The 22,796-nt window shown below is 37.1% G+C and overlaps 1 protein-coding gene across 2 annotated transcripts in view; it reads left to right on the forward strand.

Moving 5' to 3' along the window:
- Positions 1-22,796, forward strand: part of ARHGAP15 (Rho GTPase activating protein 15) — a 609,505-nt gene that overhangs the window by 528,352 nt on the left and 58,357 nt on the right. For both annotated transcript variants that reach the window (XM_042948667.1, XM_042948666.1), the window contains one exon: positions 18,896-19,001. In XM_042948667.1, the coding sequence (XP_042804601.1) occupies positions 18,896-19,001 (106 nt within the window). The remainder of the gene's footprint in view (positions 1-18,895; positions 19,002-22,796) is intronic.

A 22,796-nucleotide genomic window follows, 5' to 3' on the forward strand; every position in this document is an offset into this window, starting at 1 on the left:
CTCGATCAGCATGTATTGGACAGAATTGTTAGCAACACAAAACAAGCAAGGTAAACCACCCAGCACTGCCACCCAAATAACATAGCACCTCATGATTCTACATAGATGTGTGGGGACAGGAGAAACCAGAGATCTTCACTCTTTTAACTCTAAGTTACACAGGAGGTAAGGGTGTTTCTGATTTTTCGGTTTTAGTTGTTATTTTTATTTTGTCCAAACATCCTAGCTGATCTTGCAGAAAGTCTTGTGGACTCTGGAATAAGATGGATCATCTCATCTCCGCAAAGGCAAAAAAAATCTTGACAGCACTATATCCTTGGTGGGGGTGTGGGGGGCGGGGGGACTCCCATGGGCCACAGCAATACAATGTCACAGAAGAGGCAAACTTCTGCTGAACTTGCTACCCTGAGACCTTCGGTTAATCTTTTGCTCTAGAATGGAAGATCAAAAATCCCGAGCAGTTTAAAAAATATGCAGCTAATGTCATGCAGTTAAACTGATGTAGCATGCATGTTGTTTTGCAAGCTAACAGGTTAAATATGGCTTTGCTTTAAGATTCCCATCAAATTTCGTTTTTATAGAGAAATCTCTGAAAGCAGAAGGGGTTGAGGGAGGGTGAGGTAAAAAGAAATAAATCATTGTAGTCTCAGGAACAGTAATCCTTGTTGAGGATTTTGGCTGATTGATATAAATAACATCGTCCCCGCCATCTGTCCGAAGAGGGACCTTTCCAGTCAGTGTTAAGCTGCAACGGCAGAATAATTAATGAATGGTGTCCTTTGTGCTGGTAATAAAGACAAGACAAATTATGTTATAATCCAACTGCTGCTCATTTGTCACAGCCAAATAAAATGTCAAATAAAAGTGAGGGGGGCACTGTGTTTGTTTAATGGACTGCAAGCTACCTGTTTCTATTGTTGACAGACAACCAGAGTGTAAGTTCTCTATGTTGCAGGAGAGAAAAACCTACAAACGGAATTCGCATTTCCTGGAGGGTGGGGGTGGGAATGTAGGGAGACCATGGGGGAGGACTGACAGATAAACATTGAAGTAAGTTTTAATTAGAGAGCTATAATACTACCCGCTCCTCTGAGTAAGTTGGTGGCGATTAGAGTGCAAAGCGTTGCCTGGAAAGTCCAAGTTCAAAACACAGACAAGCTATTTGCAAATCTGTAAGAATTTGGTAGGGCTCTCATCTTGCATTTTCAGGACAGACACATTCATCCAGTTGCTAGGAAAGCCAAATAATGAAAACATAGCTGGGATTTAGCAAGTTCCACTGGGAATTACCTATGATAGAGGGCAGGGCTGCACTTCCTCAGAACATGCTCCTGCTGTAAAAATTCACAAACCTGGCATTCATACAGGCATCTGTCGCTTGCTCTAATGCCAGTTCATAGTATACATACAAACATCTGCTTCCGTGCACAAAGGGATACAGAGCGCTTGACAGGTCTGTGTTAGCAGGGTTCGCAATGCCAGTTCTTTATGCAAAAACCCTAATGCTTCCCGTCAAGCCATTAGAAGTGATACAATCAGCCCAGGCCCCATTAAGCCATCAGTGTCCACCTGTGATAAAGATGGCCATTTGTTTTCTTAAAGCCCACTTAATGTCTGCTTAACTCAATTTGTCAGGAAATGTAGAACAATTTCCTCACAGCCTGAAATTTGGTAGTGGTTCAAAGTCAAAAGGCCAGGTCTAGTCCTATTCAAATGATATAATAAACAGTCTTCAAATCGAAATCTCCCTTGAGGAGCTGATGTTTACTTTTTTTGAAAAAAAAAAATACGTTAGCTGGGGAAGAATATCATTTGCATCCTTTATTATTATTTTCTTTTTTATTTCTAAAATCCTAGAATATGTCTGCCAGTGAAAAGGCCCACTGCTTGCTTATATGAGAAAATAACTTTATTCTTTTTTAAAATTCAGCCAAAAACTTGTTTTAAAAGAACAGAACGGCCTTTGCAAAACACTAGTCCCTTACTAGAGCAATCACTTCCAACCTCTTTAAGGAATGTCATTGTAATGTGTGTACATTTACTTTTTAGTCTAATTTTGTTTAAAACATTCTCCATATTCTTACATTTCTAGCTATTTGTTGGAGATTGCCTTTTTATTTCCCTTAAACGAAATGATTGCTTTTGAAAATACTTCATTTTGAAGTGATACGAATCAAATATGGGCGGACATTGCACCCATCTCAACTCACTTCAAGTCACATGGCCAATTACACCTGCATAAATATGTCTGGTCAGCTGGAGGACAGAAAGGAATCAGAAGACATTTCTAAGATTAACCATCAGGGGGCCCTCTTAAATATTACAGATACACTGGCTTCCTACCCATTGCAGATTAGTGGTCCTGACAAACTGAACACTAATTCTGAATAAAATTTAAACCAAAAAAAAATTAATTTTTATTTGCCCAGCAACTTACACATTCTGAATATTTAACTTTTGGTTGTGTTTCTACTTGTAAGAATTAGGCCCTGACTATTGAGGCTAACTATGAACAATAATTTGTCACTATGCATGTAAAGTGACCTAAAGAAGTGAGTCAATTCAATCAACCAGATATTAACTGGGAATCTAATATGTACAGAAAAATTGGGACAGGAGTAAAGTTTAAGGATATAAATTAGCTGGAGACTTCCTCATTCTTTGATTTTATAAGCAGAGAAAGTCTTTGAATATAGTTTCCAAAAGAGAAGAGAAATGGGTGTGGCTTAAAGGGATAGGTGTATTTCAGCACAAAATGAATATCAGCTTATTTTTTAACTTCAAAATACTACCATGAAATCTCATCCTTGAACTAGTGCTATAAGTTTTAGTTTCCACTCTTCAGAAGTTCAGTCCAATAAGCAATATAATACTCTAAGAAAAGATTTGTTTGAGGAAGAAACAGAAATTAGAACATGGAACTAAAATATATTTACATACAAGGCCCTGCGGGATCAGCTGCCTTTCTTCAGGTTGCAAATATATAGTACTGTGCACTGTGGCACTTTCTATCTTCTGTGTTCTCCCTGCAGTCACCCTTAGCCCAATATTTTCAGCCATGAGAAGAAAGTGTCAAATTTTGACTTTGCTTTCTTGATTCTGGAATATATTCACGAAACAAGAAAGTAACTGCAACAGAAATACCTAAAAGAAAGTCTAGTACGTTATTTTCCTAGAAATGGTTTCATCTGTGAAAATAGCATGTTTTCCTGTGTCATAGAGCAACTGAAGGTTATCACGTGTACCAAACGTGGAGAATTATCTTTATTATCAAGATAGCACATACTCATTACAGGAAATTTGGAAAACGAATTTTAAAAATGAAAGAAAATCATCCATACTGCTCTTCAAAGAGAACTTCTGGTTAATATTTTGGTATGTTTTCTACTAGGCTTTTCAATAAACTATTTAGTAAAGACACATAATTATGTGGTATCTAAGCAATTATACAAGCTTATTTTAAATTGTCCCTTGTAACAGATTATAAAAGTAATAAATATTTATTGAGGCTAACTTGAACAGAAAAGTAAAAAGAAGAAAATTAAAAACACTCTAAATTTCATCACCATATTCTGGGGATATTTCTTTTTGACCTGTTTGCTTGACATTTTTTCCCTAGCCTACTTAGATTCTTTAAAAAAAAGTATGTCACATAGGAAAATTCATATACAATCCCTATTACTACTTGATTTGTCAGTCTTTATCACTTCAACTGTCCCCAGACTCAGTTTTTTCAACACAATTATTATAGATACAAAGCATGTTTACCAAAGAGTCTTAGCAATGGGAGTAAACATTCTGCTGTTCTCTGAGGCTTTGATTATTAAAAGGGGAAGAGAGGTCTTGTTTAGTAACTCTCCAGTGCGATGTTCCAATAAGGGTGTTTGCCAGCAAATGCCAGGACTGACTAGCACCAGTCACCATTTTAAATGGTCATCATATGTCCCCAGAGCTTTCACCTGAACTGTGAAGAGAAGACCACTCTTGGTCTGAGAATGAAACAGGAGCCAAAGAGAAATAATCCAATAGTGCCTTCTGAGTTTTGGGTCCAAACTAAATAGATACTTAGTTTTGTTTATAATGTCTCTATTTTTGAGTTACAAATTTTGATTCATCACTTGGTAGGCTTACATAAACCTTCCAGTAAACTTTTCAAGAAAACAGTGCTATTATAAATCTCTGCATGAATGAGAATGTCTTTCTGTTGTTTTAACATGCAAAAGATAACACGAGAGTTTTGGGGCCACAATTTTCACCCTATAAACAGTAGATACTGCTTTGTTTTACTTTAGAATTTAGGGAAATCAGTCTTAGGAAAGTCTGAGGGAGCTTACTTTGTCTTCTTTTTGTTTGAATACTTGTAGGATTATCCTTGATCTTTATCACTTCAAAGCTTTGCCAAAATACGTCTAGGTAGCGTCTTTACTCAGTCGAGTTTTCTTAGAATCCGGCCATCATTTTAAATATTCAGATAGTGTTGTTGTTGTTGTTGTTGTTGTTTATTCTCAGAATTTTGCTTTAATTTTGCCTTGATTATTGTATAGCTTTCAATACAGGTTTCTCCCTAAAGGATACTTACAAATCATAGTCTCTCAATTCTCTGACTTCCAACATGTCTTTTTCCTATCATTTTTTTCATTTCCAAATTCTGGGGAAGCTTCTCTAGTTTGGCATCCATATCACTGAATGGAATTTTTGGCGGTTGAAAAAAAAGTATTTTGCATTCTTAGTTTTCCCACTGTCTTTCTCCTCACTATCTCCTTGCCCTCTTATCCTATCCACCCTATTCATCTTTCCATCTTACCCTACTCTCTCCTTATGGAGGCCTGCTGCTCCTTTTTATTCGAATCTTTGATGTTTCAAATTCTATTGAAGGTGCTGAATAGTTTCCTATTTGTCTCATGGTCATTGTGAAAGTTCTGCGCTTCTGAGCATTGTTCTCTTATCTGAAATGAGTGTTTTTAAAAGTCATGCACTGTGGTAAATTTTGTTGTGTTTAGTCATCTCAAAAGGTGAAAATGTAACCAAATACACATATTGCCTTTTACCCGCTGCCTCATTTGAGTCAAATCCTTGTCTTGGAGCTATTCCCAAATGACAAATTGATAACCATAGCTCTTATATGAATTCTTACCTAGCATATTTAGTATCTTATGGCCCACCACCTTGATATCGAATATCCTCTCCCACTATATTCCTTAACTCACTCAACTCTCAAAGATGAAATACATAAATAAAACATTAGAATTCAAAGAATTTATTCCTAACAGAATTTTTACCAGTCTCCATCCCTCCTACATTTTACATATGGGATGACAGTGTCTATTGTAATCTGTGCCATGATCAGAGCATCCTTCCTGCCTTCCACTCTCAGACTCCTCAGTTATTTTATGAAAACCACTATCTCCAAATTATTACAGGTGAAAAAGGAGTCCTGGTCTATAGTTAGAATGGGAGAGGACTGGTGAGAAAGGAAATAGAGAAAACAGTCACACTACTCAACGGGATTAGCTCTGTAGAATGGAGAGTGCTGCCCAGTGTTTCAGGTTGGCGTAGACCTCGAAACTGATTTTGAGACCAGATAGTTGAAGAAAGAGAAGGACGTATCTGTTTCCAGAAAGTCAAGCTCTCTGGTTCAATAGCTCCATAGCTCAGGTGGTCCCACCACCTGGCATTTTCCAATTAAATTCAATCTGTCTTCAAGGAAATTATCCTTAGTTCCTTGACACCATGTTGATTGGCAGCTCCTGTTTATTTTAGGAACTCTAGTCTGTTTTCTTTGTGTTCAAGCAGAGTTAGTGACAGGTTCCAAGAGGTGGTTAGGTGTTGCCAACCAGATGCCACTTTAAACCAAAAGTCAAGATTTGCATCACCTCTTTTTACAGGATATCACATTGAAAGTTTGCATTCAAATTCTCCTTTGGAGTGTGACCTCTGCCTATGACTTCTCCTTTACATTTGCGTCTTTACCTGGAAATGGAAACAGGCCTCAGAGGAGGATATTTATTTTTAGTCCTGCCATTTGCAAGGCCCTTTGAACTTCTAAGAAGATGCTTAGAATGACAAAATGTAAATCAATCATGTATCGTCATGATAGATTTCAAAGTATTATTTTTCCATCTGGGGAATTTTTCTTTTCATTATCTAAATTACACCTTCGTTCTCCATAAAGAGAATTTTGGACTTTACACTATAGGAAAAAAAAAAGTTGCTATTGGCTTGAATTGCTGGTAAGGTGGTGTGCGAATGGCCTCAAGTTATACATTTGCAGAGGAAATATCATCCAGATGCTCAAGTCAGCCTTTTCTTGGCAGACAACTAAGAACCACACCGAAACGGAGTTTAAAATCTTTAACAAAGGAATTCCACAATCTCTTACCTTTGGAATGGACATTAATTAAAAGAAACAGTCATATCCCCTGTGATCAGAGTTTAACTACTATTAATCAGAGTTCACCACACAATTAACACTTTGAACTGATTAGCAAATGGAAATCATAGCAAGAAATTTTGAGGTTAGGTTAGTGACTGGATGTATTCTCTTACCCAAATCGCTGTACCTCATCTTTTCAAAGGCAAAAAATTAAGCACTCACTCCAGTCATAACGAACTGGGCAGATTTTGTTTTTGGTGAGGTGTTTGCCGTTACATATTGCACATAATGTATGGCACTGTTAGGAGGAAAAAATTGGAGTCAAAGTGGCTGGAAAGTTAGGTCTGCTCTGTAGCACTGTGAGATTGTTGACATCTGCCGAGGTTGGAGCGCTCAGTAAGCAGGAAATGGGGTGTCACTCTGAGTGGTAGTTTACCATTATCCTGGCATCCTAATGAAGTGTCTGCAGTGCACAGAGCTTCTGGATGGCATCTTAACGCACGGCTAAGCAAAAGCACTTCTCTCCCTGTCACTGTCATCCATCTGCCTGCACCCTACTGTAGCCAATGGGATGGAACCATGCTACAATGTGCTATAAGCCATTTAGAGTTGCACATTGCATAATCAGTCCCATCAAATATGTAAAAAATGGCTATTATTGGTTATTTTCCTCAAACTCTGGCACCTGGAGTTTGATACATTAAAGTTAAACTTTCCGAGGGCTGTTTATGCTATTAATTCCACTTTCCCTCTACTGTCTAAATGGGAATGAGTCTTAAGTCCTCATTGTCTTAAGTCCTGTTAATGGATTGAAAGAGTTGTATGAATATTCATTAAAAACTTCACTGTGCATCACACTTGGTGAATTCATCAATTTACAATATAATGGAATGGTCATTTTCTTTGAGATAACCATTTTTAAGAAAAGGACAATGAATAAATCAAGTCAAATCACAGATTGGTTGTTTTCGTCTTAGAGCACATTATTTAGTTTGCAGTGATTGTCTGAGGTCTTTCAATAGATTTCTTTAAAGGCACAGTGTATTTCACCAAGCACGTTTATGTTTTTAAGCTAGTTTTGTCAATACCGATGATTAATTTTGTTGCTCTAACATTACCTCCGATGAAATTCAAATGCAGTGGAAGGGAGGATGTCTGTTATTAGGTGTCATAAGTAGAGTGGTGTGTGTGTAATCCTCCGGAAACTTCTAGATTGACCGTGTCTGGTCCTCCAGAGCAGCTGGGCTCTCATGGCAAGAATTGGAGTGGTAAGATGGCCACAAAGTTGAGAAGGAGCTTTCTGCAATAGGCAGGGGCAAAAGGAATCTGCCAAATTGGGGGTGGAGGGCGTGGGGGTGGGGTTAGACAAACAAGAGGGCACCACATAATTCGGTTGCATCAGGAATTTTTCGCAGACATTAAAACTATGGTAAACATACCAGCGGGGAGGCTTGCACTGCGGCACAGTGGGAAGCTGAAAGCGTCTGCCCGCGCTGTGCCTGGCTCGAACCACTGCTAGAAGTCTCCGACATTCATTAGCACTCAACGATTCACCCAGTTCCCCAGAAAAGGAGAAAAATCCAAGCAGCAAAGCCCCTGGCTAATTATTGGAAGCACTCCCAGGTTGCAGTGTTTTGGGGGGGGGGGGGGGGGGAGGCAATAATGGCAGGAAAATGTTAAACTAGAACAAAAGAGTCATTCTGAAATAGAAGAATAAAAAAGCTTGTTTGTTGTTTGTTTGTTTGTTTGTTTGTTTGTTTGAAATCAGTGTAGCCTTTTTCTGATTGGTAAGGCAGTGTGTTGGTATACTGGACCACTGCTTTCCAATGAAATCTTAGAACACTGAACCAAAGTGTGAGCAACTCATCTTAAGCAGTAAAAGGACAGGTTAATTTCACAAATGACCTCCTCCAACCACCCCCTCCTGCGCCACACCCAAATTTATGCGAGCATGTCTGGCAGGTTCCTGAAACAGAAACTGTTTCCTTTGGAAGAAATGCAGAATAATATAAAAATTAATGTGTAACCAAATGTAACAAGGGCAGCAAACGAATGCGCTTCACTGCAAAATATTGCACATCAGGTTAAAGTTTCTATCACACCCCTTAAGGAATGGAGTTATTTGAGGGGGGGAAAATATATATATATACATATATATTGGTTTTATCAAAGGGAGAGTGGTCTGCTATTGATGCCCATAAACATTTAAAATGGTAATTTTTTTAATGGAATGATAGGTGTTTATTTTTTGCTAAATTCAGCCTTGGGAATCTGGTTTCTTCATTCATATCCCCCCAGCTGCTGTCAGCATTACAGCACATCGGCTTTCCTTCATGTGCGAATATTTCTCCAGAACTCATTTGCAAAAGAGCCGAAGCAATATTAAAACACCACATCCAAGCCTCTTTTAAACACACAAAGAAATGGGAAAACACATCAGAACTAGACCATTGAGAAAATCCTCCTTTCAAATTTACTGTTTGCTTCACATGCTAGTATAAAATATCCCACAAAGTCCCGTTTGTGATCCATTTGAAACAATCTTGATTTGCTTAAATTGTCACATTCTTCTTGCACATTTCTTCCTAAATGCAAAAATGGCAAGGAGTTCTCCTCCCTCTTCATTATAAAAGTGCAGAATTTCTGGCTTGTTTATTCCTAATGGAACACTTGAGAAAGAAGGAAATATATAAATATCTCTTTCAGAAGATTAGTTGTCTCAATCTTTTTAAAAGAGAGGATTTGTTCATTTCTTCCCCATGGTAAACAACTTGGGCTCTTCACTGCAATTTTCCATTGTCAAATTAATGCATTTCACTTTACTGACTTGGTCTCGTGGTTCTAAAACATGGTACCTTTTAATATCCTCATTTCTTCTATATAATATGTTAATTTATATGATTAGGACATAGATAAGGATAGAACCTAAGCATCTTTTTAAACAAATTTGTTGGCGGAAACTTCTACCCCATTGTAATGTGCTAAAACAAAATCTGAACAGACTCACAATCTGGCAAAATAAAAGTATTATTTTCTCCCCCTGAGAACACATTTCCAAGCTAAGGATTTCAAGCAAGAGATGGCATTAGTGTTTTGAGGATTTCAAATCAAGCATCGGAAATTTTGTTTGATCTACTGGTAAATACTCTATTGGCAAGGTCAGGAACAGAAAAAGTCTGCCCACCAAGACAGAAAGGAGAATAAGCATTTAAAACAACAACAACAACAACAACAATAACAACAACAACAACAGCAAAAGTAGACCGTTTATCAACTTCAATTTCTAAAAGTACTGGCCAGTCCCTTCCCAGAATGTGAAGGAAAGTCCCCTAACTATAATAAAAGTATCTCCATATGTTCACCTACTGTCTACATAGTTCTTCAAAAATTATATTAAAGGTATTAATGAAAAAAATGGCTAATATTTTCAAGAAACTATAAAGAGAGAGAGAGAGATGGAGAGGAAAGCAAGCTGTGGCAAAAAACCTGGGCTCAGCAGCTTTCTGGGGGAAATGGTGAAATGTGACTATGTGATTTATAATGAGAAAAGGTATCTACAACATACAATTTTCTACCTAGCTGCAAATAATAATTCATAGTGATGTCCCTTCCAGATAAAAGACCTTTGCTATGTAGGACCCATGTGGTAAAATGATCATGATAAATGTCAGACCAGTGCAGGTAACGGCTTTACAAACCATTAAGATTAGCTGGCTCTTTTTTCCGATGATAACAGTAACCATGCTGTGACTCTATGTGGTAATAATATCTCAGTCCTGATAAATGCCAGAGCCAGGCAGAGGTGTTTATCATTCCCAGTTCAGAAATGCTGACTAAAGTTACCACATGTTGCCTGTTTTTCTTCTTTTACAATAAGTCTCACAATTAAAAAATAAAGCTGAATCATAAAATTATTTTATTCCCCCTTTCTTAAAGGATTGTGATGCTTGTGCTATTAACTCTCCTCTGTTCTCAGTGTCACTGTGTGGCCATGTCAAATGGATTGGCTGGAAAAACAGTTCACCTACCAAGCACTAACTCCTCTTCAGAGGTCTTTTGCTCAAAATGAATAGTTATGGATAAGTTTAATATGCTTTTTTAAAAGAAATTTATGTTTAACCTAAAAGACGGGGAAGATATTTTTTTAGTTCACATTTTTCTTAATTGTGTGACAAGTCCTAGTTGTTTTTAAGTGAGATTTTTAAATCCCCTAGAAATAGTTTAATTCACCTACCAGTGGAAAGAGGTAGACACATATTAAAAACTTCAAATCTAGAAAAGTATTTGTAAGATTTCTACTCTCATGAAAATGTACAAAGATAATGCTTAATATAAATAGCCACTTGAATAACTTGAAAAGAATTACTGGTTTATGATTAGATGTCAAATGACTCAAAACGGTAACTCGTGTGTGTGTGTGTGTGTGTGTGTGTGTGTGTGTGTGTGTGTGTGTTTTAAGCTTGTAAAAGCAGATATGCTTGAATAAGTATAGTTTAAAGAAAATTCTCACAGGAGAACTGAATTTCAAAGAAATAAACTAGTGAGCTTTATTTTCTCAGCACAGACTATTGCCTGAGGATGAATTAGTATCATTTGTAAGTTACAGAAATATACTTGGCCACCATGACACCTCCAAAATTACTTTGAAAACAAGAAATTCTAGGGAGGACAATACAATCACACTTTTTCCTGTAAAGTTCGCTACTGGGGTGTCAGCCATTGCTTTCCTCTTCAATTCACACAAAGAGGGGTGTTGCTGCAAAATTCAGGAAGTGGTGTTTGAGAGACAGGTTTAGGTTGGTGAATTTTAGGAAACGCTTCATCCTACAACTAGTTGCACCAAAGCAATAATACCCATTATTAAAAGTTACTACTGGGGTGCCTGGGTGGCTCAGTTGGTTAAGCCTCTAACTTCAGCTCAGGTCATGATCTCCCGGTTCATGGGTTTGAGCCCCCCATCAGGCTCTGTGCTGACAGCTCAGAGCCTGGAGCCTGCTTTGGATACTGTGTCTCCCTCTCTCTCTGCCCCTTCCCGGCTTGCGCTCTCTCTCTCTCTCTCTCTCTCTTTCCCTCAAAAAATAAATGAACATTAAAAATTTTTAAGGTACTATTAAAACTTGAATACTTTTTCCAAATTTGCCCTCAATGTAAGGTCAATGCACCTGATGGGCCTAGAATAACATGGGTATAGTCCCATGAAAAAGTAAAGGTGATTTAATTACTTGCCTGAATGTATTTGGGGGAATGTATAAAGAAGTTAAGAATAATAATTCTAAGTCCTTCCGAAAATAATTAGATAAAATTTTACATTTGTTGATTTAGTGTCAGGTACATATCTCAATTATTTTGAATTTTTTGGTATAAGGAACTAACACTTCAGAAACAATATGAGTTTAACAATCAATTTAGAGGGCCCCTTCAGTCAGAAGAAACATGTAAACTTCACTGATCCTGACATTATGATATGTCTTAAATTTAAATATCTCTAATGTCATATTGTGTATTACATCTGCCCCCCAGGGTTGTCAAATGACAAAAGACAAGAATCGACTTTGTAGCTGCCACAGGTTTGCACGTAGCACTTAATATTTTTTTCTTCAACCATGTACACATGTCTATGTTTAACACTCTAAAAAAATTATTTAAGAACTAGGTTTTTTTTCTTTCAACTTTCTAATTAACTTCTTTAATTTTCTGATTCTTCATTGCCAGAGAATAAGAATAGAGACGGAGAGAGATCAAGGTTGCACTTGACAAGGTTAGGTTTGCTCCTAAAGGCCAGCCTCCTCCTGCACAATAACCAGAAATGGCCTCTGGAAATGATACTAAAGTAGCCACCATGCTGAAGCTTTCCTCGCAGGTTAAGGAATCCATGGACTTCTGGCAATCAGTTAGCCATAGTATTTTCACTACTGACATTTATTAGCTATGAAGAGTTATTTCATCTTTAAAATTATTCCTTAAAGCCTTCTTTATTCAAAAATCAGACAAAATATTAACATCTCTTGGAAGGAGAAACTAGGCATACAAGTGTGCCAGGGCGGTGATTCATTCTAATTCTCAGGCAATTCGCACGAGAGAGAGACAGAGGTCTTACCTGAGGCCAGTATTCAGTTCCTGGTGCATCTTTCGTGCCCTGCAAGTTACATACGTCCATTCTCAAGTTGAACTGTTCTGACATAGATTATCATCACCCAGAGTCAAACTTACCTGGTATCTGCAGGCATTGAGAATGTGCCTTCCTTTTAATTAAATACAAAACAAGGCTTTTCTGGTTCGGAGGGAGATGGCTAGTGGGGTGGTTAGAATCTTAAAAAATTGCAATTGCCAACCACAGGTTAGCCTGAAGCCATGGTTATTCCTAGTTTATGATATAATGACACTTCTATTTGTGATACAATGTATCTACTTATGAATTATGACCAAACACTCTTTGATAATGGACATGATTCTGAGGACTTACAAAGATATCACATATTATAGGCTGTTCCTATTTTTAGGAAAAGGTACTAAAGATTAATATTTATGGCTTTGTATGATTTTGGAAACAGCCTTGAACTATGAGCAGTCATGTGCCAACCCTGAGAGAGAGGATGATTCAAAAGAAAGATTTTCATTGGAAGAGGACATACATTTAATAAGCACTCATTATCTGTGCATTGATGTGCACCGAAATGTTTAATTCTACAAACAGTCCTATGGGGTATGGGCTTTTTGGGGTTTTGAAGAATGGGAAGCATCAAAAATTCAAACAACGTATCATATGTTTCCCCAAATCATATAGCAGAATAAAATTCTCACCGAGTTCTTTCAGACTTCTTCATGATATATGGCTTCTGTTATTTTATAACATGAATTTGAAGTATATGTTTATTTGAATCCATCTGTGAGTCCTGGATTTGCCCTCACATGCTTCTCCCTAAAGTAAATGTAAGTTACTTAAAGAAATTTATCAGGCAGTTATCATGACTTGGATGATTCCTCAGCATCTACCTCAAGTTTTATAATTAAAAGGCATGTCCTCAGAGATTTGTATTCAGTTGTAGGGTACAGTAATACATAAAATGTTATCTGATGATACTTATTCTTCCTATAAGCCAGGACAGTCTCTAAACTCTGAAATGGTCATGATACAAAAAATTATGAATTGAATAGAAACTCAATTGCTTTCTTCCAAATATGGCCCTAATGTATAAGAGACTACCATCTTTTTCTTATAGGATGCATTATACATTCCAGAATAACTTTAAGGAGCAGAACAGCTGTGATAATTGCTGACCTTCTTAAAACAAAGGGGTACAGTTGTCCTTTAAGAGTTACAGATAAATAGAATGAGTAGTACTACCAATATATTGGCTGCTGAGAGAATCTGGTCTTTTCTTCCTCTGGGTGAACCCACATAACAAAGAAGACTTAATTTTGGAAAATGATTTAACATGTGGCTATAAATAACTTAAGAATAATAAATGCATGGATGATAAGGCCAGAAAAGTGTCCAGAGGTCACCAGGTCCAGGGTTCTGCACTGCACAGAACTCTTTCAATCATTGTATAACTTTATCTTATCTCTTTGCAGAAAAGGCATTTGGTTTTAAATGTCCTTGTTTTAGTAGCAACATTTCATGCAGATAAATGTAAATGTAACTCTCATAAACTATATTTTTAAAAAATGTGTCCTCAAAACCATGAATCAGGGCAAAACTATAAAGCCACATCCTTATCATAACATTAAAGTCTATTTCACATCACGTAGAAGCTGTTACTTCTCTAAGTAGCCTGGAGTTGTTTTTCAAGAAGTTCATTTACAACAGAGTTCCATGTAGTTTGAGAATATGGGGCCAGGTGGGTGAGGGATAGGCATTAGGAAGAAATCGTTTCCTATTTTACTATTTTAACACGGACATGTAAGTTATACGTATTTTTACATAGACATTTCTTGCCACCCAACAGTGGCAACAATGAAGCACTACAGAAAGGTTTTGTGTGCAGTTAGAGAGGAGGTTACGTTCACAGCTTAGAGACTGGTGAGGCAGTTGGGATATGGTTAGAAAACTAAAACAGAGGTAGTATAAAGCATAGAGTAAATACAAAAATAAGTCATACGGGAATGAGGTTAGGGGCAAATGTGAGGGAAAGGGTGGAGAATTATGGAGTTGCTTGTTACTGGAAAGATTTTGCAGAAGTCTCACAATTTACCTAAAAGATTCTCTAATTCTCCATAAAGAAGAAGTTCTCCCCTTTCCCTTAGGTCATAATGTAAAAAAAAGTCAGAGGTATCTCAAAGTCTTCTCAAAACTCTCAATACTTCACAATAACGAGAAACCATATGCTGAAGGAGGAATATCAATAGAAAATGCTGTGTTTCAGTGCTCACTGAATCAAATGAAGACGAGTGACACATCTTTAGTAAGCTGTATATGAATCTTAGCTCGTTAACCAGTCCTGTATTATGTATGTGGATTCCAATTCCTTATATGACACGTCAATAAACCAGATCCGAAAAGGTGTCACTTCAATTTTAATGTATCCAATTATATTTTTAGATGTTCCTCCACTTAGAAGTATTTGCGTTATTTCCTGATTCTACAAGCTATGAAAGAGTGGGTGTGGTATTGATTTGAAGGGGAAACCACTGCTTTCCTATAACCTTTTCAAAGATTTTGTTCTGCTTATGTTGTAAGGAAAGCAAATTTCTCTTCCTTAGTAATACTCCAGTTCTCTCTGAACCATTGTTCACTTCCCCCTCCAGTACTTAAATATAACATAGCCACACAATGCATGAACCACTATGCAATTGTGTGATTTCTCAAGTATGTGTGAACGTAGAGAAAGAGAGAGAAAATATTCCTATGAAGTAGCCTTCGTGTAGAATGCTTCTTATAAGCAGATATGGGAACCACCATATACTTTTATAAGGATTCTTAAGTGTAACTGAATTGCTCACCGATCCGATCATCAGTCCCTGTTGATCACAAAGTATCTAGTGTGCTGTGAAATGTCAGGCTACCATGGCAATTGTATTGTCACCAACGGGCAGCAACTCAGTTCGAGTACTGGCAACTGCACTTTGGATGACCACTACAACCAGGTAGAATGCTTACTGCTGAAAATAAGACATGAGCCAGACACAGCATGGGCCTCAAAAAAGGGGCGAATATTTGTGGGTGAATAAAGGGGTGAGAAAGGGGTGAATATTTGTGGAGTGTGTACTTTTTACTAGTCATTATGCTAGGTACATTGCATACTATCTTGTTTAATCCATAAAACTAGCCTTTTAGATATTATTCAAAGAAAGTGAGAAACTTGTCCAAGACCACACAGATAATAAAAAGCTGTTGCAGAATTCAAACCAAGGTCAGTGTATTCTAATCCATGTTCAGGTTTTTCATTTGTTCGATAATTCTGTCTTCATTCATTTAACCCTCTATGTGCCAGTATAAAATCTGTCCAGCTTTATAGGAAAATTCCCAGCTTAATGGGAGAACTTAAAAGGCATATCAAGCCATGGAAACACCATGTGGAATGTTGTATAAATAGAATGTCCTAAGTGCAAAGGAACACACAAGAGAGAGAACTGACTCTGTCTCGGGCAGTTCATAGTTCTTCTACCTGATGGTTAAACAAGCTTATTAAAGTTTTAATTCCGGCTCAAGCACCATGGCAGTGGCCTTGAAAATGTAAATATTTCTGATTAAGCAACCCCCAACGTTTCTTAAACCTGAGTCATATGTTCCCTGTAAAGCTGAGGTTTGCTGTTAGATGTAGCCATTTTAGACCACCTTCCACCTAATCGTCTGTCAAACTTATGACTGCTCCTTCTGTCCCCAATGTCAACTGGTCGCTTTTTTGGAGACTCTGATGCTGACCTGATTATTATGATGGCGAGAGATTTCAGTGAAATTGGAAATTTCCTCTCCTCTTCCTTCCTCTCCTCTCCCAATATCATCATTATTGCTTGAACCAAGTAGTTCACCAGGTCCTCAGGTAAATGATACCTACTAGCATCATACCAACTATGCAGAATGTGTCCACCTCGTGAATATGTAAATGTGCGTATAAGTAGATGTATGTATATATATATATATATATATATATATATATATATATATATATATATGTATGTATTTAGATGTGAATTATATATCATTGGTGTGTGGTATCAGCTTCAGATGACTAAATACAAAGTATCCAAGTATCCCTAAGAGCTCTGTCCTGGACATACTACACAAATTTCACTCTCCTCTTTATTGAGCTGTTTTACTTATTTTTTCTGAGTTAGTTATATCCCACAGCCTCCAGCTGGTCCTATGTAGCATCACATTGTCTTACCATCATTGAGCAACAAGGGGGCTTTCTACCCTTTCGGCAGAAAGATTATATCTGCTGTATTCCATGATGTTGAAACTGGCTTTTCTTTTTCTTTCTCTCTCCTTTTTTATTTTTTTTAATTTCTCTCTCTCTCTCTTCCCCTTTGTCTCTTTCATTTGCAGTTGTTTAATCCATATTATGTTGGAACTCTTCTAAGAATAACTGCAATTTTGAAAGCTCTAACTGTGGGAGGCATTATTTATAGGCCTTTGTGGTTTTGGGAGGAAGAAGAAAAGTTTCCAAGCAGAGTTCTACTAGGAAGATTGCCCCCCACTCCACTGTTGCCAAATACCATCTTTTGCAGGATATTTTCCTATAATTCCTTATTAAAAGTTTCTTTTGCAACAGTGTATTTAAAAAAAAAGAAAAACCTGCCAGCTTCTGAACTAACTCTTTCTTACCCTACTCTGTAAAGTTTATATACCTCATAACAGGTGATAATGAATTGGGCTTTTAGAAGCACTTTGTATTAGGAATTGTGTTTGGCTTTAGTATCAGAGACTCATCTTCAAAGCCTTTGGTCCAATCTGGCTGATTTTCTTACGTTAAAGAAACCCAGAGACTGTACAGGACTGATTTGACTCCTTCACAGATTCAGAGAAACTTCTACCAGCTGAGTGGAGTCAATTCTCAAGGTCATTTGATGGTACAACCATTCCATTTACATTTTGAGGAGCAGAAAGGTAAAAAGGCTAACAAGCTAAGTCAGCTCCTGGCACATGGCCTCTCCAGAAGTTCTATCTATCACTTTGACTGAAGTCTCATTGGCCTGATGTGGTCACATGTTCACTCCAGCTGCCAAGGAGGTTGGGAAAGGAACTCTTTTAGTAGAGTATACAGCCGTCCCCTCAACAATGGATTGTCTTGCCAAGAAGAAGAGAATAAATATTGGGTGGATGTGTGCCTTACATATTATTCTTCTATATCGTCTTTTCCAACAGTGACCTCTTAAGGATCACCAGGAGCTCTGTAAGTTAGACAGAATATAGAAAGTAAAGGTACCTAAGTCAATTTGCATAAAGTATTTAAGTTGAATAAGTAATCACAGTTCAAAGTCCTGGTTAAAATTATGGTAAGATGAATTCCCTAGATGCTAAGTAAGTCAATTCTTATTATGCCATCCATGCCCTTGAAGGAAAAGAGAAACAAAATGAAAGAAAGCAATCTAGGCGGTATGTAGTTTTAAACAACCTACTATATTTTTGAAAATATATGTGACTAGGTATTATGCCTTCAATTTTTAATGTTTGCATTTTTTAATTTTATAGCAAAAAAAAAATCTCTTAGAGAGAAAAGATAACATAGAAGAAATTTTTAAAAATTATTTACCCTTCCACAAAATCAAGTGAACAATAAAATATTGGTAATTTAATCACATTTTGTGTCCTCATCTGTTCATTTCCTATTGCTGCTATAACAAGTTATCACAACTCAGTGGCTTCAGACAACACAAACATATTATCTTACACTCATGAAGGTCAGAAGTCTGAAATCTGTCTCGCTGGGAAAAATCGAGGTGTTGGCACACCTGTGCTTCTTCTGGGGACTCTCTTTCCTTGACTTTTACAGTTATTAGAGGCTATCTTCGCTCCTTAGCCCATGGCTTTTCATCAAATAGCCACTTATTTTTCTGTTTCCATTGATACATCATCTTTTTTCTCTGACTCTGATCCTCCTGCTTTTCTCTTAACCACCTTTGTGATTTTACTGGACCTACCCAGATAATTCCGAAATAACCTCCCCATCTCAGAGTCCCTAATTGAATCACATTGGCAAAGTCCCTTTTGTCATAGAAGGCAACATATTCACAGGTTTCAGAGATGAGGGCATGAACATCTTTGGAGAGCCGTTATTCACCCCACAGTGTCTTATAAAACAATAAAGAATTTATAAAACTGATTCAATAACTGATCTTAACAAGAAGATTATGTCAAAGCTATGCTGTTGCTGCTTGGTATTACTATGATCTACATCACAGTCAAACTAAAAAAAAAAACTTCATGATAAGGACATTGAATACACCTATTCTCTTTGGTTGCTGATTAAGACTTTATGTTGCTACATCTTACTCCAAAGTTCTCCTAAGAAAATTCCCTCATGCACCTATAAAATCTCTTTTTTTTTTCTAACCTTCCTTTATTTATTTATTTTTCAGAAAAGCAAGACTACAACGCAAGAATTGAAACTATAAAGTCTCTTGTGCAAAAACTCCCTCCACCAAATCGTGACACCATGAAAATTCTCTTTGGACATCTAACTAAGTAAGTTGTAAGGGGTTCTGATTGGGTCATCATATTCTCATTTCTTATATAGCAGTATTGAATTTCACATCTCTCAGACAAGATTTTCCAAATGTATCTATCTCAAATTTTCCCCTTAGCCAGTGTAAGTCTTCCTGAAGAAGTTGGAGAATGTGCTAAAGGTAGGAAGGAGAACCTATAAAAGGAACTTTTAAAATAATTTATTTTTCCTGGTCTTTTCAGCAAGTAGATACTTGCTCATCTATTGTCATAACCTTAACCACAGCCATAGGATGGACTGTCTTCATTATCTAGTGTAATGGGAAGAGCATGAAATAATTCAGAACTGAGTACAAAACAAAGCTTCATCATGTAGCAAGTGCTATGACCACGAATAAGTTACTTACACTGTCTGAAATTCAGTTTCCTCATTTGTAAAACATTGATTCATATTGGCAAGGTGCCATCCATGTAAAAAGTTAAGAGAAGAGTATTGAAGGCAAAAAAAAAAAAAAAAAGCAAGTGTAAATACCCAGCGACCCACAGAGCTTGATGTATTTGAAAAGCAGAAAGCAAGCCAGAATAGTTAGAGCTTAATGAACTAGAAGGATGGTGGTAGGAGTTAAGGTCCTAGCCATTAGATCAACTGGTATCAGATCACATAGGTTCTTGTGGGCCTCAGTGAGAGATTTGGATTGTATTCTAAATGCAATGAAAAACTGGGGCATCTGTGTGGCTCGGCCTGTTGAGCATCCAACTCTTGATTTCAGATCAGATCATGATTCCAGGGTCATGTGATCAAGCCCCATGTTGGGCTTCGTGCTGAGCGTGGAGTCTGCTTAGGATTCTCTCTCTCCCTCTGCCCCTCCCCCCAGCTCATGCTCTCTCTCTCTCTCTCTCTCTGTCTTTCACCTCTCTCTCTAAAAAATTAATAATAATAAAATAAATAAATACAATAAAAATACATAAGGAGTGCTAAATTGAGGGAATATAAAAGATCACTCTGGCTGCCATGTGGAGAATGGATTTGTAAAATGGAAGCAAGGAGACCTGTACGGAGGCAACCATGGAGTCCAGGCAAGAGGTAATGATGGCTTATGTGGAGTCCTTAAAGAGATATATTGGTGATAGGTCAGGTTGGATCTGCTGCTGGTCAGAATACAGCTGGAAAAAGAAAGGAGAAAGCAAGTGTGCCTCCTAGGATTTGGGCTTAGGCACATGAAGAAATGGTAATACTACACAGATGGGTTGAATAAGAAGAGCAAACTAGAAAGCTCCATTTTGGACATGTTAAGTTTGATATGACTGGTACTTATTTGCTCTCTTTTAACACCTTCTTCAGATAAGACAGAGTGCAATACAAGTGATGAGGTTTTACCTTTTGCCATATACGTATAGTAATGTTGAAGCCGGATAGAGTGTCAAATAGATTGTACTGTTTTCTTTTGTGAGATTAAATCTCCTTAATCATCCATTCCTTGGGTTGAGTCATTCCTACAGATTATTCAACCAATCCATTACATGCTTTTTACTTGTAAATTTAATACATATAATTGCACACACACAAAATTTAAGCAACAGTGGTGCATAGAGATTAAGAGGTAAAATTTGCCTACTGGTTACTCTTAGCCTGCTGAGCAGAAGTAACCAACATTTTTGTATATATGCTTCCAGACCTGTGTTTAAGCACGTGCAAACATATGTGTATATGGTTGTTATTGTGTTAAAGTTAATCATTTTGCACATATTGTTATGCAATATTTTGCAACTCATGGACAGTCTTCCATTTCATTAAACAGACTTATGTGATTCTCTCTAATGATGACATTGACATAGTATTCCATAGTGTGGATAGTCCATAACTTGCTTAATCAGTTACTGCATTAGGGAACATGCTTTAATCTAACTCATCATATTAGTTTCTTTTCTATTTTACCCCAGAGGAGAACTTGTGTCAAAGTTCAGACTTTCCCTTATTGCCAGAATGTCCTCTCTTATCACCTCCACATAATGGCTCCAATGGGAAACCCATGCGGTTTAGTGAAAGGATCTTGGATTTTAAGGAAATAGAAAAAGCGAGAGAGTCAAATCCTCATTTTATACCTTACTCCTCTTATGATCTCACGCACATAAAATCAGATTAAATAATATTGGCCATACCTTGTGGTTATGAGAATTAAATAAGATAATGCATATAAAATGCCTGGCACAAGGTAAGCATTCCTCAAATGTAAATTCTTTTCCCGTAGGATCCAGGCACACCATGAAAAGGGTTTCAGGTTACAAGTAAATACTGGAGTGCTTATCCCAGTAACTTTAACTGGACAAAGTCATAAATCATACCCATACTGCTATGTAATACCTAGTCTTGGAGATCTTGAGAAATATCCATTACTCAGTCTCAATTATTCCTTTTTTCCCCAACTGAACGAACAGCTATAAAATGAAGAAATGTAGAGTTAGCTAAATCCTCCTTTGAAAAAAACAAAACAGATGAAAATCCTTCCAATTAAAAATCTCAGAAGGATGAGAATCCTCCACCTTTATGCCACACTATCCCAGGAATAACAATTAATGCCTGATCATGTTTCTTATACCTAAATTAATTTCCCAATTCTGTTAGAACTTTCACTCAGTTCAGCAGAGATAGAAATAGATGTTTTAAACTAAGATTTAAGATCATATTATTGTATCACCTTCGCAGCATTCACATATGATTTTTTTATTATAAACAGAAAGAAAAGCGTTATTTGCTAGGTTGCCAACCTTTCTTGAATGGTGTGACCATATTCCACCCTGCACTGATTTTAAAACTGGGTTTAATTATGCACAAGTGTGTGCACATGATTATATCTTATTAATCATTTTTTGCTAAGTTTTTGATAAACAGCCAATTGTGGCATGTCATCAAAGACGGAGAAGACTAAATAGGAAGATTGTTTAACAGGAATTTAAAAATATTCATGTTTGAAAGAATCATTAGAATGTTTTCCTTAGCCTTGATGCATTTGGTAGTTCTTCAGAAAATCTACCATCAACACTTGTGTGTAGTGTTTATTTCAAATTGTTGCAAATATATATATTTTGAAGTTTGTTTAGTGAGGGTCAGGGAATGTAATGAAGTGCCAAAAATTCCACTTGACCTACGTACTCTATAGCCAACAGAATAGAACTCCAATTTTGCACCGCACTGAATTAAACATTCCCTTGAAAGAGAAACTACAAACTGAGAAAGCTTAATACGGCACAACTGGACTACAGGGTTGGTCCCAGTCCTGTCCTCAAAAGCCAGAAGTTTTAAAGGGTTGTGAATGCATTAGGCAGAAGATTACACAACAGCTGTGTAGGCTGAATAGTCTCAGAGTCCAGAGTCCTCATTCTTGATCAAACTCAAGGTCAAGTTCTATGCTTCTGCTGTGATAACATAAGACCAGAAATTCAGAATAAGCTATCATCTCAAAATGCCATCAACCAGAAACCTTTATTAATAGCCACTTTCACAAATTGACATTACAGTAATAAGTACCGTAAGGTCCTGTAGTACCTTCTGAATCATCACATAAATGGCAAGTTCTATCTCTATAAAATATGTGTCAAATGCATTTTCCTTTAGCCTGCTTCTTTGGAAAGGCAGGGAGGCAAAGTGAAGATGAAGTTAATGAGGAAGGAGGACCTACAAAGATAAGGTTTGGTTGCTGATGGGTAGTAGAACCAGGCAAAGGAGCTATATAAGCCATAGAGAACCACTGAAACTTTATCTATGGGACAATTGCATGATGTGCTCAATATTTGTGAAAGTAGTCAGACAACAGAGTG

Source organism: Panthera leo, chromosome C1, assembly GCF_018350215.1.
Source record: "Panthera leo isolate Ple1 chromosome C1, P.leo_Ple1_pat1.1, whole genome shotgun sequence".
In the NCBI taxonomy this organism is placed as follows: domain Eukaryota; kingdom Metazoa; phylum Chordata; class Mammalia; order Carnivora; family Felidae; genus Panthera; species Panthera leo.